A 16,334-nucleotide genomic window follows, 5' to 3' on the forward strand; every position below is an offset into this window, starting at 1 on the left:
AACAAATTTATCAGATCACACACATCAAATCAAGTTTGATAGGCCATTAGAGAGAGAAAAAGACTAAAATGAAGTAAGGGAGAAAAAAAAATTTTTTTTTTTTTTTGAAAACCAAATGCTCTGAAAAATTGGAAACACAGAAATATCCAAAAGCTTCTTTAAAGACACTTAGGGGCAACAACTGTTTTAAAATCAATCTGTAAAAGAATTGTACATGGCAGATCCCTAAACTAAAAACCCCAAAGTCATTTTTCAAAAATTATTTTAAAACATAAATATAACAATAATTGTGCAGCTATGCGGTCTTGTGGTATGAGACTTGCTTTTGGATCGGAAGGTCCTGGGTTTCGGTCTCGCATAGTTGAGTCCTTGGAAACAGCTCTTTACTCACACTCTCTCACCGTACTCAGGTGTAAAATGAGTGCCTGACCGTTAACAGCGTTGTCTCTGTTCGAAAAAATGTAATATCACACATAACAGGCATCATGTTACGTCCTAAATGTTAAATGTTGCTTTGAGCACGTTTAGTGGATTTTGTGCTATATAAAAGCTCAATATTTATTTTTCTCATTAGAGTCTCTGCCCAGATTTGAACTCATCACCTACCAACCCAAGGGCCAGTGTCATCCATTTGCCAATACACTCAAATTACATTCAAAGCACTAAGGAACAAAATAATTCAAAACCTAAACTTACTTGCAAGTAGGATTGAGAACCATGGCCAGCAAATCCAGCAAAGGGAACCAATCGTGGGGAAGTTTGTACACACACAGCTCAATCAGCTTCTCTGCATTTTTCAGTATACATTTCTGTAAAAAGAAAGTCGCAAAATTCCGTGCCTTTTAAAAGAAGTATTTTGAAAAAAAGCAACATATTTTTAAATTCCAATTCAAAACTCAATCTGCAAAGAGTGTTGCATTGCAGCTAGAGTTGATTAATACAAACTAACTGTAAAACAATCAAAGGGGAAAGTTCATATTAAGCTTAATCCTTTGAAATCTAGAATTGATATAGAATAGTATAATTTATGTTCATGACTACCTCAAAATAAATTAGCATGTTTAACAATTTTGCTATAACATTTTAATTAAATTATCAAATCATAGTGGGGGGAAATTAAGAATTGTGCATAATAAACTTCAGAAAAAAAAAATAATAATAATTTACATACTGATTAAATCATTATGCATGGCATGACTGGATAATTTATCATTGTTAATTTGAAAAAAAAACAAATCTCGTTATTATTGTAGACCTAGCAAACATGTCAGATTTTTTTGGCTTGTTTGTTTTGAGGGTTTTACAGTGCTTGCAACACATTTAGGTCATTTCAGTACCAGTGAAAAGGAAGAAAATGGAATTGTAAAAAAAAAATATCAAGATTTACAATTGAAAGCACAAGAGAAAAAGTAAGACAAAGGGAAATGGTTCAAATAGAGAACAGAAGTAGATTTTAAGGGCATACAATTACTGTACTCAGTTTGAGATCACCTAAAAGTCTCATCCAGACCTAGTGACAGGATCGCACTAATAGGAATACACTCAACTGTTTACAAATCATATTATATTCAAAATAAAACAGTTTATAACAGAGGGATGATTTACAAACAAACAAAAAATATCATCTCCCAAAACTATAACTTTACATTTCACTTTTCCCTCTCAGCCAAGGACTCCAGCCAATACCCAAGTAATCTCATTCCAAGACAAAGACAGTAAACATGATGGAAAACAGATGTAGGGGGATAGAGGACACATCAAGTGATCTCCCTACCCACTATGGGAGGTCAACAAACCCCACCCAGCAATATGTTAGACGTCGGATTTGAGTAAAATCAAACTCAACCTGTGATAGATTAAACGACACTGCAAATAATAGGTTTCTTTTCTCCATCGGTTGTCAGTATCAATCATGATAGTGATTTCACTTGAAGTCATTAAGTTATTTAAAACCAATGATGTCATGATTACCAAGATCAGATTCATATATTAGATAAGAAAATGTTGCATAGTTCAAACGTACGTGGATTTCGTATTTCCAACCACTGACTGCTTCATCTGTAAGAATCTTGGTGAAGGAGATTGTCAGTCCCTCTCTGAAAAATCTTTGACAAGGCTCACTCCTCGTGTCCAGCTCTACAAAAGTGAATTTTGAAAATGTTTTTTTTTTATTTCAGAAACTTATATAAAATATTCTGATTAGGAAAATAGAATAAAAGCAGTCTAGAATAATGAAATAGATGCTGACATATTCTTAAAATCGGCTAGTGAAAACGAGCAACTGTCCAATATACAAAAGTATGCATTTCAAACATATCAAAAGGTTTTTATTTAAATATCATTTTTGGAAAGAAAAATATGCTTTTTTCTATATTCTTTATGTTGTTGAAACCCATATAAAAATTTATTTTTTTTAACCTCCTAAAAGTATAATAATAATAATAATAATAATAATGTATGACATTGATAGCAGAGGCCCCTAACCAAAGAAGTCGGTAGGAGGAATAATTAAGATACCAAAAATGAGAAATTTCTGGTGTAAAACTGGAATCGACTCACAATTCTTGAAATAAACGCTGTAGTAATAATGTATCCTTTAAGTTGAGTTGTTACATATGTGGCAATTATAGTTATCAATGAAATTCACTCAATCATTACAAACAAAAAAATAAATTGAAGAAAGATGAATTCTCAGGGTTGCCAATTTAGAAGGCAAAAATTTACTAAACTTTTACAGAAACACCTTAATCGACCCATGTCTGAGCGCTGAACTCCAGTAAAAAGATAGTGTGTACTTACTTTTTTCCATTTAGCAGGTGATTGGAAAATATACCGAGGGTTTATAACAAACTGAATTCCGTAAATATACGGAAACTTGGCAACCTTTTATTCTTTTTACACACTTCAGTGATGATACTCACAAAAAGTCAAAAAGGAGGAAAAGTCTCGGAAAAACGGAAAACTCACCAAGAACATTCTTGCACCACAGGAAAGTAGGCAGGATGACTTCTTTTGAGTACAATTTTAAAACGCCCGGAGTCCAGTAAAAGGAGGAAATTTTTATATATATATATATATATATATTTTTTATTTTTTTTAAAAAGGAGGTATTTTTTAAAGATTTATTATATTAATAGACCTGCATGCGAGTCCTGACCAAATTGTCTGAACTTTTTCACACATATCGCATTACCGGATCTTTTATTTTGTAACTCAGTACTTAGTCATATACATTTTCTTTTGGATTGTCCTACCGAATATATTTATATTAAAATGTTAAAAAGTACCAAACATTTATAGGGACAAGGGACAGCATGGAGGTAGAGTGGTAGTTTGATATTTTTTCAAAAATAAAAATTAATAATTATTTTTTACATAGACAGATAGGCCTTTAAAAAACATTTAATAAGATACCTTACTTTTGGATCTAGGATAAACGGTTCCAAAGTTATGATGATTTTACTACTCTAAATTTAGTCTTACAAAAAGCTCAAAATTGATTGAGAATTCCCCCACTGGGAAGCCTCTCGATAAGGTGACTACTGATTAAAACGGGATCTTAGCATAGAGAAAAGAGGGTTGGTCACTTGTGGTCAACATTAAACATACTGCACTGCCTTCAATCTTTATGAAATTTGATATAGACACAGACAAATGATTTATCTAGATGCCTTCTCTTTTATTTTTTTTGCTATCTCAATTTTGAAAAAGATTTCAAAAGTTTTAAAATGATGTTATTTTTATCAAATTATAATTTTTGATACAATATGTCAACATTGATTTCTATCACTATCACATCAAAAGAAATCTTGATCTCTGCCCTTTAAAATGATACCAGAGCCGTTCATATACTGTGAAAAATAATGCAACAGTGATTATAATTATATGAAATTGTGTTATACAAATAAAGTTGCGCTTCACTTGTCCAATGGCTAATCGGCACCTGTCTACCTACAGACTGGGATAGGGCGAGGATTGAGTGAGTTAAGAAATCTTGTGAAGCTTGGAGAGAGGACGATTCTCTGTCTCAGCAGTGAAAACAGCCGTCAACGACTGAGGTGTTTTTCTTTTTTCTCTCTTGTGTTACTCACTTTGACTGTCTGTGAGAATGCCTCTTTATGAATGATTTTCCTTTGCCACCGTAATCGGACCCCCACAGTAGTTTTTAACCTGGAATAATTGATCTTATCTCTAACTCTAAAGAGCAATAACCATCCCAATCATTAGACTTTAATCCACTGGCAAAAAAAAAATACAAAATGCAGCACCCGGCTGGGCTGGCTTTCTCACGTACGCCAAAAGAAAATCATCGCCAATTCCATTTGAATAGATTTCGAACACCATTCTCAACTGACTTCAGATCCGACGAACGGTCAAAGAATTGTTCAGGCATGATAACAAAAAATAATGTAAAAGAGTAATAGATCAAAATATACAACGACAAATCCCGAAAGTTTATTGATAGAGCGAATAAAATTGAAATGTAGCAACGTTCAATTGAACAAACAAAAGTTACTTGAATGGAATACCGAAAAGATGAAAACGAAAGTTAACGAACTGCGCATGCTCGATTATATCGACACACTACTCGTTTTTCAGACAATGAAGAGTTGCGGTCGAATCGAAGACTAGCGGAGTTTCCCGATAATTGCCGAACGAGCGTAACGAGGGCTTGAAAGTGCCGATTGTCGGCAACCCGACGCCCATTCGTCGGCACTTGACTGCTCGCCGCCGGTCGAGTTGGAGCTCGCCGACACTCCGACAATTGACGTCACTCGCAATCAGATTACTTTAGCAATAAAATAAAAATAAGTGATCCGGGAGATCGCAACTACCGTGATTGTCGGAAAACCGACAATTGTCGGCACACATGCAGGTCTAAATATTTTTTAAAAAGTAAAAGGAGGAAATGAAGGAAATATCCGCGGATCGAGGATCTGAGGAGGAAAACCGAGGAAAGGAAAGAAAACCGCGGATTTCCGCGGATCCGCGGAAAAGTATCATCACTGACACTTTGTATAAAGGTCAATTGTTGCTTCCAACCATGCCAGCTCTCAGTAGATGCAACCCTAACCTTCCTTAAAGTTTTGCTTGTAACAAATACATTCTCTTGACAGCATGTTTGTTCACTCTTATATAACTAAAGAAGATAACGTTTCTGTGGCAACATGCAGAATTTTACAGTAATTGATGAAATAGCTGATTTCCCTTTTAAAAAAGAGGAATTATTCCGCGACACGTGGAATGGCAGAAGCTTCTATTAACATTCCATCAAAAATAACAATTACCGTCTTTGCTCAGTTTGATAGCTGCATCAAGCAAAACTTCCAGCTCTCCTTTTGCCAGGACTGGGACAACCCATCGAGGCCTATTGATCATTTCATCCAAGCGTTGTAGCTCGGCCAGAGGGAATTCTGGTTCGACATCACCACCACCTGAAATATGTTTCAGTGTTGAAAAATTAGATTTAAAAGTAACAGTAACTGCAATTAACATAATTTTTCTCATGATGCTCAGATTTAAAAAGATACAAAAATAATGAGAGAAAAGAAAAGAAAAAATTATTTGCTAAATATAAAATTTGTAAATTGTAAACTGCATTCTCAAGAATGATAAAAAAAAAGGCTTTAGTTAGCAAATATTGATTTTGAGATGATTCTATTAAATCAAATGACAAAATCATGCTCTGAATAAATATATCAGTGGTTAAATGGGAAAAAAAACATGCACTAAGTCCATAAAGACGTTTACATTGAGCCCAAAGTTAATATAAAATTAATGATTGAAACCTTTGAAAATTCAACTTTTAATAAAGTAAAATAATTTTTCAAATGGGAGAACATGCACATTGAAAACATTCGAGCATTCCTGAATTTTTAAAAAGTGTTTCACTGGGGGGGATGTCTGCTTTTTCTGGTCTGTTTGGCATTCATAGTACTGAAGTTTCCCAGTTCCAGGGATGCCAATTCAGGAGGAAAAAAATTTACTAAATGTTTAAGCAAACACATAGCCGAACCCCTTTCTGAGTGCTGAACTCATGTCAAAAGATATTATGTTCTTTCTTTTTTCCGTTTAGTACATGATTGGAAAATATACTGAGGATTTATAACATACTGAATTCCGTGACTATACAGAAAATTGACAACCTTGCAGTTTTAATCTCTAACTTTCATACCCTTACCTGTAGGCTCTCCAGCTGCCAAACTTCCAGCAGTGGCTAAGGCATGAGAAGAGCCACCTACGTCTTCAGGCTTGGTAGTCACAGCCACCAAGTTGCCCTCTTCATCTGCTGTGACTGTTTCGGGAGGTGCCGAGTTATTTATGACCATAGATTGTTGCTGCTGCTGCTGCTGACCTGAGTTCTGGCCAGGGGTCGTGGCTACATTGGTAGGTTGCTGCTGTTGGCCACCAGTGCCGGTATTTTCTTGTGGTACATTATCACCACCTGCTGAACCTGGCCTCATCACAATAGTCATGGTGACTAATTGTTAGCCAAACGCTGTCAATAAAAAAGGAAAACAACAGTGAAAATTCATTTTCAAAAATAACAATTTTTTTTTTTTTCTAAATAAAACACTGGACCATTATTAAAGGAAATTTAATTCACTTTCACATTTATGCCCAAGTATTCTTGCAACTGGATGTATACGTTTGGGTGTATATATCTCAATGTTTCTGAAACTGAAAGTTGAATTGGTAGAACACAAAACACCAAACTGGAAAACATGGGTTTTTCCCCGATCCTTGTACCCACCCTCATTGATTGCTTAGCTCAGTCTGATAAAAATATTTTGTGATAAGACTTATGTTCAATCAAAAGATAGCAGTAATATTAGTATCACCCTGTAAAAACTACGATAAACTCCAGATCTATGCATATGGGTGTAAGAGCTCTACTAGTACTAGACTACTATTTACTTTTCAGATGTCGACACTATCATTTGAAGACATGAGCATATAATACTGTGTGATGTAATTAACCACAAGTTAATATCTTCCTTTATAAAATTGCCAGCTAGTTAAAGACAAATCACAACACTTCACTTACTTAATACTTGACTGTGAATTGATTTCTATTTCTATAGAGAATAAAACCAGTTTTCTTTCCACATGTTAATCAAAATAATCGGATGAGTAAACAAGCTCAAAAATATGGCGGGTGCAATATGAAACAATCTGTGTTGTATATAGTATAGCAGTAGCAATGGTCTGATAGCTCAACTCAGTCAATAGAGGAGAGGAGTCAATTCACGATTCACACGCAATGGGACCAACTTCGATCCCGAGTAAAGTCGAGCTTTTTCCTGACCCCCTGTCCTAAGTAATTAGGTAAGTATTAAGTAAATGAAGTGAAACGGACAGTATCATTTGCCTGCACATACTCAACTCACCCATACTCTTGTCAACTCTTATCTGATCTGGCAGACCAAACTCAAACTCAAACTCAAGTTTGACTCAACAAAGTCAAAGACTCAAACTGTTAAGTCAGTAGACTTCTAAAATTAAAATAAATCTGCTAGTAATCTCTGGACTCTGGATCCGATTTACAGATAAATGACTGATGAAAATATTGTCATTGTTGAGTGAGAGACTGAGTCTGAGTCTGAGTGAGAGACAATTTATAATTTAGGCTACTTGAGTTGTCACAATGGCACAACGTCAAAACAAGGACATTCACATGCAAGTTGCAAGTGTAAAATGTAGTGCAATTTTGTCCTGGTTATTAAGCTCCACCTTTCTACAACTTATGGCCCATAGCCTTTTCTTTATGATAATGAAAAATCAGACTAGAGGAAGGGGCTCTTTGTGACAATTATTTTAAAAAGGTAGGGATGGACTACCAGATCGAAACTGTCGAGGGCACTGTCTGTCAGTGCAGTCAGTGGGAATGAAGAATCGCTTGTGGAAGCCGATATTAGTGCAATGCTCATTTCGACAAAGCACCACAGATACGTACATATTGGAGAAGACTAATGAAAGGTCCAATACTTAATTTCATACTCCGTGTCAATCCAGGAAATTTGTAAGCATTTTAGGCAGAAGAATGAGGCAATGAATAAAGGGGAAATCCCTAGATAAGCAACAAAATGGCCGACTTGCTTACAATAAAAAAACGTTAGGCAAAACTCTTGTAACATTCTATCCCATGCAAAGCTACCAACTTGATAAAACCCATACCTATAGAAGACACAAATATGCAAAATTGTTTCCTTGGTGCATCAGTTCCTTTTTAATCCAAGAGATTACATGAAGTTATTATTTACAATCTAATTTCCTTGAAACAAGTTTGCACACAATAATCGGCTAAAAATACAATGTTGTATTATGGTAATGATTAGATCTCGCGTTGCGAGACTTTGATTTTATTTTATTTTTTCATTTCAAAATATGATATAATTTAACATGTGTTTGTAGTTTATGAAATTTTAATAAATAAATGAAGAAATATTTTTAAATATTAAATATTTATAATTTATTAATTTGATGAGTCCACTCGGATGATAATAATTTGGAACTTTTACTTGAACAGAAATTCATTGAGCGTGGGGATGAGACAAAGTAACCTACGACTGCTATAGAAAGAATGAAGCTGACGTCACTCAGCTCTATCCTATTGTTTTTAGACCGTTATTTTGGTAATAAGTTCTCACTAAAGTATACCAATTAGACTATAAACGTTTAAGATAACACATAGTTTTGTGTGTTTGTACACATCTGGCGGTAGATACCGAGTACTTTACACATTAGCAATCAGACACATCTTTGTTGTGTCTGGTTTTCCATGCCTTTTCCCGTCGTCCATTGTCGTTAGTCAGCTTAACCCTATGGCTTAACCTCTTTCCCTCCGAAACCACGTGGATTTTGCAATTTGAGCTTGATGATGTTCCACCTTGATTAGACAAACCCGAAGGGAGGAAACTTTTTGAGGTCATGTTTAAAAGACAACTTGGATTAATTAGACATGCAGTAAGACAAGGGAATGTGGTCTAGTGGTTTGACACTCGTTTTCGGATCGGAAGGTCCTGGGTTCGAGCCTCGCTCGGCGCATAGTTGAATCCTTGGAGAAGGCTCTTTACTCACATTCTCTCACCGTACTCATGTGTAAAATGAGTACCTGATCGTTAACAGCGTTGTCTCTGTCCGAAAAAAAATTGTAACATCGCCTAACAGGTGTCATGTCCCGTCTTAAATGTTAAATGTTACTGTTGGCCAGGGACCCCTTGTAAAGCGCTTTGAGCACGTTTAGTGGATATTGCGCTATATAAGTTTATTTTTTTTGTTTTTGTTTTTTTATTTCCTTTCGATTAGTTGAAAACGGTCGAGAGGAAGGCAAGAATGGCAATATGTAATTACACAATTCAATATTAAATAATTTACAGACCTGAATATACAATGACTGGTCGAAACGATGAGAGACAAAGAAGAAATAAGGAGCGAGAAACTTCGCGAAGCCTTCAAAATATGGGTCAAGTATTCGACGGGGAGAGAGAGAGAGAGAGAGAGAGAGAGAGAGAGAGAGAGAGGGGGGGGGGGGGGGGGGGGAGAGATTTTTATAAACTATGTTATAACTTATATCCTATAACTTAAATACCCTAGATTGGGCTGCTCTGTTCCGATGACCCTCCCACATGTGCGGCTATGCGGTCTAGTGGTATGACACTCGCTTTCGGATCGGTATGTCCTGGGTTCGAGTTCTTGGAAAAGGCTCTTTACTCACAGTCTCTTGTCGTACTCAGGTGTAAAATAAGTACCTGATCGTTAACAGTGGTGTCTCTGCCCCCCCCCTCCCCCAATGTAATATCGCCTTAATAGGCGTCATGTCTCGTTCTATATGTTACGTGTTGCTGTTGGTCAGGGGCCCCTTGTAAAGCGCTTTGAAGGCGTTTATTGGATATTGCGCGATATAAATTTTCTAGATTTTTTTTCGTTTGTTTTTGTTTGTTTGTTTGTTTTGTTAATTTGATTTTTTGTTTTTTTTTTTGTTTTTTGGTAAATTTTATTTCTTGTGTTGTTTATAAAGATAAAATTCTCGCCAGCTTTTGTTGTTACATCATAGCAATGTTGGGACGATCATAGAAGTGTTGGGACGATCATAACAATGTTGGGACGATCATAGAAGTGTTGGGACGATCATAGCAATGTTGGGACGATCATAGAAGTGTTGGGACGATCATAACAATGTTGGGACGATCATAGAAGTGTTGGGACGATCATAACAATGTTGGGACGATCATAACAATGTTGGGACGATCATAGAAGTGTTGGGACGATCATAACAATGTTGGGACGACCATAACAATGTTGAGACGATCATAACAATGTTGGGACGATCATAGCAATGTTGGGACGATCATAACAATGTTGGGACGATCATAGCAATGACGATCATAACAATGTTGGGACGATCATAACAATGTTGGGACGATCATAGCAATGTTGGGACGATCATAACAATGTTGGGACGATCATAGAAATGTTGGGACGATCATAACAATGTTGGGACGATCATAACAATGACGATCATAACAATGACGATTATAGCAATGCTGGGACGATCATAACAATGACGATCATAGAAATGGGACGATCATAGCAATGTTGGGACGATCATAACAATGTTGGGACGATCATAACAATGACGATCATAGCAATGTTGGGACGATCATAGCAATGTTGGGACGATCATAACAATGTTGGGACGACATAACAATGTTGGGACGATCATAACAATGACGATCATAGCAATGTTGGGACGATCATAGCAATGTTGGGACGATCATAACAATGACGATCATAGAAATGTTGGGACGATCATAGCAATGTTGGGACGATCATAACAATGTTGGGACGATCATAACAATGGACGATCGTAACAATGACGATAATAGAAATTTTGGGACGATCATAGCAATGTTGGGACGATCATAACAATGTTGGGACGATCATAACAATGGACGATCGTAACAATGACGACAATAGAAATGTTGGGACGATCATAGCAATGTTGGGACTATCATAGCAATGTTGGGACGATCATAGAAATGTTGGGACGAAAATAACAATGTTGGGACGACATAACAATGTTGGGACGATCATAACAATGACGATCATAGCAATGTTGGGACGATCATAACAATGTTGGGACGATCATAACAATGACGATCATAGAAATGTTGGGACGATCATAACAATGACGATCATAGCAATGTTGGGACGGTCATAACAATGTTGGGACGATCATAACAATGTTGGGACGATCATAGAAATGTTGGGACGATCATAACAATGTTGGGACGACCATAACAATGTTGGGACGATCATAGAAATGTTGGGAGGATCATAACAATGTTGGGACGATCATAACAATGGACGATCGTAACAATGACGATCATAGCAATGTTGGGACGATCATAGAAATATTGGGACGACCATAGCAATGTTGGGACGAACATAACAATGTTGGGACGACCATAGCAATGACGATCATCACAATGTTGGGACGATCATAGCAATGTTGGGAGGATCATAACAATGTTGGGACGATCATAGAAATGTTGGGACGATCATAACAATGTTGGGACGATCATAACAATGTTGGGACGATCATAACAATGTTGGGACGATCATAACAATGTTGGGACAATCATAGAAATGTTGGGACGATCATAACAATGTTGGGACGATCATAACAATGTTGGGACGATCATAACAATGTTGGGACGATTATAACAATGTTGGGACGATTATAACATTGACGATCATAGCAATGTTGGGACGATCATAACAATGTTGGGACGATCATAACAATGTTGGGACGATCATAACAATGTTGGGACGATCATAACAATGACGATCATAACAATGTTGGGACGATCATAACAATGTTGGGACGATCATAGCAATGTTGGGACGATCATAACAATGTTGGGACGATCATAGAAATGTTGGGACGATCATAACAATGTTGGGACGATCATAACAATGTTGGGACGATCATAACAATGTTGGGACGATCATAACAATGTTGGGACGATCATAACAATGTTGGGACGATTATAACATTGACGATCATAGCAATGTTGGGACGATCATAACAATGTTGGGACGATCATAACAATGTTGGGACGATCATAACAATGACGATCATAACAATGTTGGGACGATCATAACAATGTTGGGACGATCATAGAAATGTTGGGACGATCATGACAATATTGGTACGATCCATCCAAAACGCAAACTCTTCGATACACTCGTGAAGCGTCCTGAAACCTCACAACACCACCAACCCAACTGATGCAGTGAGGCCGCTGTTAGACATGTTCTAAACATATAATATGTGGTCTTATGGTGTGATACTCGCATTCGGATCGGAAGGTTCGGCCAGGGTACGAATCCGGCTCTGAGCGGTGCATAGTTGAGTCCTTAGAAAAAGGCTCTTTACTCACATTCTTCCACCGTACTCAGGTGTAAATTGTCGGGAAAATTTGCAATATCGCCTAATAGGTGACATGTCTCGTCTCCATGTTAAGTGTTGCTGTTGCTTAGGGACCCCTTATAATTATAAAGCGCTTAGAGCACGTTTATTGGATATTGCTCTATATAAAAGCTTAAATTCTGAAAATCACAACACCACCACCCTGATACAGTGAGGCCAACGTTCTCTTATTTGCAGGTCTGATAACTCAATTCCTTATGGGCTCATTGTTGTAATGGAAATCTCAAAAATAGACGCAACATGTCCTTTACAACAATCTTAAAACTAAGCTTATAAGGATGTCCGGATGCCAGACCTGCATATATGTACACGTTGAGTGAGGCCATATGTTTGACATCGATAAACCAGGGATTCTCAAACTTTTCCGAAAACTCCAATCAGCGGTCCCCTACGAAATTTTTGAACTTTGACCGTCCTTCAATTGTTTAAGTCATATCTAAGTAATAGAACACAGTCTGTCTTGATTGATGGCAAGCAGTTAATTGATTTACCATTGCACTTCGGTATCCCACAAGGCTCGGTCCTAGGTCCAGTGCTCTATACTCTGTACATTATGCTCCTTGAGGTTCGACCCCCAGTCGAGATCGACTGTTTTTTTATAATAATAAAATGTTCTTCTATAGCGCTATAGAAAAATGCCGAAGCCTCAAAGGGCTTTACAATATACTTATCAAACCATAAACACACTCATACCGAGCCAAACAGACACACACAACAGTCGCACACACTAACTATGCAAGTTTTACAAAATGAAATGGATATTCAACAAAATGGAAAAAAAACAAAACGAATAATTTATTCATCAAGAAGAAAACCTAAATGCCTACGATAAATGTTTCTGGAAAAGATGAGTTTTCAGATTTTTCCTAAAATTTTCTATACTGCCCGTGAGCCTTACTGACAAAGGAAGCGAGTTCCAAGTGGTAGGTCCTGCTTTATAAAAAGATCTATCGCCGAAATTAGTGAGCCGTGTTTTTTGCACTTTTAGTACTGGATCTCCGATGACCTAAGCTGGTGAATTGGGGACTAGGGGAACACGAGTTATTGAATGTAGCTAGGAGATCGGAAATTTAGTGCGTTGAAAGAAAAGAGGGCAATTTGTATTCGATTCTGGCTCGAACGGGCACTCAGTGTAGTGTTCTGAGCATACCTAGTTATTTTACACTTGTTTTCTCGTGTCGACTAATGCCCAGAACCATTCTGGCCGCCCTGGTGCGTTCTGTACGTTTCGGAGTATGTCAACTTTCTTGTCAGGAAGGTCCACCAACAACGAATTAGAATAGTTGAGGCGTGAAAGAATGAGAGCACAGAAAACTGCTTTAAGCTGGTTTGATGGGAGAAACCGTTTCATTCTTTGCAATCTGTTTAATTCAAATTTCATGGTCTTCACCGTCTGGTTAATCTGCTGATCCAGACTTAAAGAGTCGTCCAGTACAAAACCAAGATTTTTTGCTCTATCTGTCAGGGAGACATGGCTGTTTAAAAGAGACATACTATGTATACCAGTCATCCTGACATTAGAGGGTGTACCACATAATAATTTTTTTTTTTTCTTCATTAAGTTTTAGTCTATGACGCTGCATCCAATGCCCTATGGACGCGCAACACTGTTCCACGTGAAGCGAAGCCACATGCATGCTAGACGGGACGACAGACTTATACAGTTGCGTATTATCATCGGCATACATGTAATATTTCACTGCTTGGGGCTCAATGGCGCGCCCAAGGGGCATAGTGTACAGAGTATAGAGCACTGGACCTAGGATAGAGCCTTGTGGGACACCGAAGTTCAATGGTAAAACAATTAACTGCTTGCCATCAATCAAGACAGACTGTGTTCTATTATTTAGATATGACTTAAACCATTGAGGGACGGTGTCACTGATTCCAACATTCTCGAAATGCTATATCCAGATGAAGGTGGTATTAAATGTTGTAACCTTCAGGCATTCCATTGATGGATATTTTATATTATCGCTCTTAATCCTTAAATGGTCTTTATGTAAAACACAAATTCCGCTGCGGGGGCCGTTAATTCTGGGTTCAGGGATAATCTTATAATTTGGTGGTGTTATTTCATGTAATATAACTTCGTCTCCATTTGGCGGGTTGAGCCATGTCTCTGCAATAAATTCGATGTCGCTCTTCGAATCGGTAATTAAGGTGTTAATTTCGTGAGATTTATTACGAATTGATCTTGCATTAAAATACATCACACAAATTGATTATTCAGTAAAATAGTATTGTCACCATCATCATACATTGCGAAGTATTCAGAGTTAGGCCAGGTGGGATGGTTGATGGACCGGGGTGACTTTTTAAAAATAGTAGTCAGTGTCGGTGGGGGTGGAGATTTACGGGTAGGGGTGGACAGGCGACGGCTACTGACGGTCGGTATTGCGTGTTGTTTTGGTTTGCCGCCCCTAAACGAAAACAAACAACCAAAAAAAAAAAAAAAATAAAAAAAAAAAACCCAAACAAAAAAAAAAAAAAAAAAAAAAAAAAAAAAAAAACAAACAAAAAACCAAAGTCAAAACAAAACTAAAAAAAAAAAAAACCTATAAAAAAAAAACAAAAAAAAAACAAAAACAAAAAACAAACAAACAAAAAACCAACAACAAAAAACAAAAAACCAAGAAAAAAAAACTAGAGAAAAAATCAAACAACGAAAATGAGACAAAATTTAAAAAAAAAAAGAAACCAAAAAAAAAAAAAAGAAAAAAAAAAAAGACAAAACAAAACAAAAACAAAAACAAAAAACAAAACAATATTGTTAATGACAAGAAAAATCGAAGGGTGGGAAAAACAATGTATTTGAAATATTATCCGCTGATCTGAGACCACTATCTCCCCCCGCCCCCACCCTCTCTGAATGAAACAAAACAAAACCGTAAGCTGTCTTGAGCAATTGAACCAGATCCACGAATTGAACCCACAAAACGGGCGCATAGTTTTTCACAATACATAGCTCCTAAGTCAACGGCAACACTTGAGCTTTTATATAGCGCAAAACCCACTCAACGTACTCAAACTCAAAGCGACAACGGGAACCGAACCCGGGGGACCAACAAAGAAATGTAAAAAGTGTCAGAAGCCGACAACACTAGAACACAAAGTTGCATGACAATAGAGTATATTATGGCCAATAGCTACAGGTTGTTAGAATGAATGTATAAACTCGGATATTATATTGATACTGGAACTCAAAATAAGTAGTAAGAAAAATTTGGTACAAATTAAAAGTGGGCGCGGTTTCAAGTCATGGTGACTTTGTGTAGAAGCCGGATTTTACTTTCGATTTCATTCAACGTAACGCAGAATAACACGAGATATTTGTGTACAGTTCTAGACCAGGGTTGCCAGTTTGGCATTTTAAATGCCAGATTCCAAAAATCTGGCATTTTTGAAAACCGTTTGGCATTAGAAAAATCATTTGGCATTTGGCATTTTCATTTGGCATTTTCTTTTCTTGTATATTATACTTCAAATGACACCTTTTCTTAATTATTTCTAAACACGTAAAAACAAACATCTTCACATTTCTTTTTCATTCTTAAAATCCAACCGTGGTGTAGTGGTTTAGCACTCCACTTAGTAGTCAGTAGGTAAATAATTACCCCAACAGGAAATTTAGTATAATTCAAAAAAAAAAAAAAGAAAAAGAAAAGAAAACACGCAAGCCACCAGGATATGATAATAAATTGTCTATCAAAAGTGAGTAGTTTTCTTAGTGGGGGTGGGAGTCAACAGACTTTGGCATTTTTTTGAGTGTTTTGGCATTTTTTGAGTCTTCCCCTGGCATTTTGTTGAAAAATAATCTGGCAACCCTGTTCTA

At 36.8% G+C, this 16,334-nt stretch overlaps 1 protein-coding gene across 1 annotated transcript in view; it reads right to left on the minus strand.

The window, feature by feature from the left end:
* The window catches only part of LOC144980766 (ubiquitin carboxyl-terminal hydrolase 9X-like), a 66,140-nt gene extending 57,807 nt beyond the window's left edge, over nt 1-8,333 (minus strand). Inside the window, exons 1-5 of the mRNA XM_078928544.1 lie at nt 8,179-8,333; nt 6,182-6,499; nt 5,289-5,435; nt 2,024-2,136; nt 697-809 (exon numbers count right to left, since the gene is read on the minus strand). Of these exons, the coding sequence (XP_078784670.1) occupies nt 697-809; nt 2,024-2,136; nt 5,289-5,435; nt 6,182-6,476 (668 nt within the window). The 5' untranslated portion in view covers nt 6,477-6,499; nt 8,179-8,333. The remainder of the gene's footprint in view (nt 1-696; nt 810-2,023; nt 2,137-5,288; nt 5,436-6,181; nt 6,500-8,178) is intronic.
* Nucleotides 8,334-16,334: the final 8,001 nt, after the last annotated feature.

The sequence above is a fragment of the Berghia stephanieae genome, chromosome 10, assembly GCF_034508935.2.
Source record: "Berghia stephanieae isolate SIO BIC M18660-M18661 chromosome 10, UCSD_Bste_1.3, whole genome shotgun sequence".
Lineage (NCBI taxonomy): Eukaryota > Metazoa > Mollusca > Gastropoda > Nudibranchia > Aeolidiidae > Berghia > Berghia stephanieae.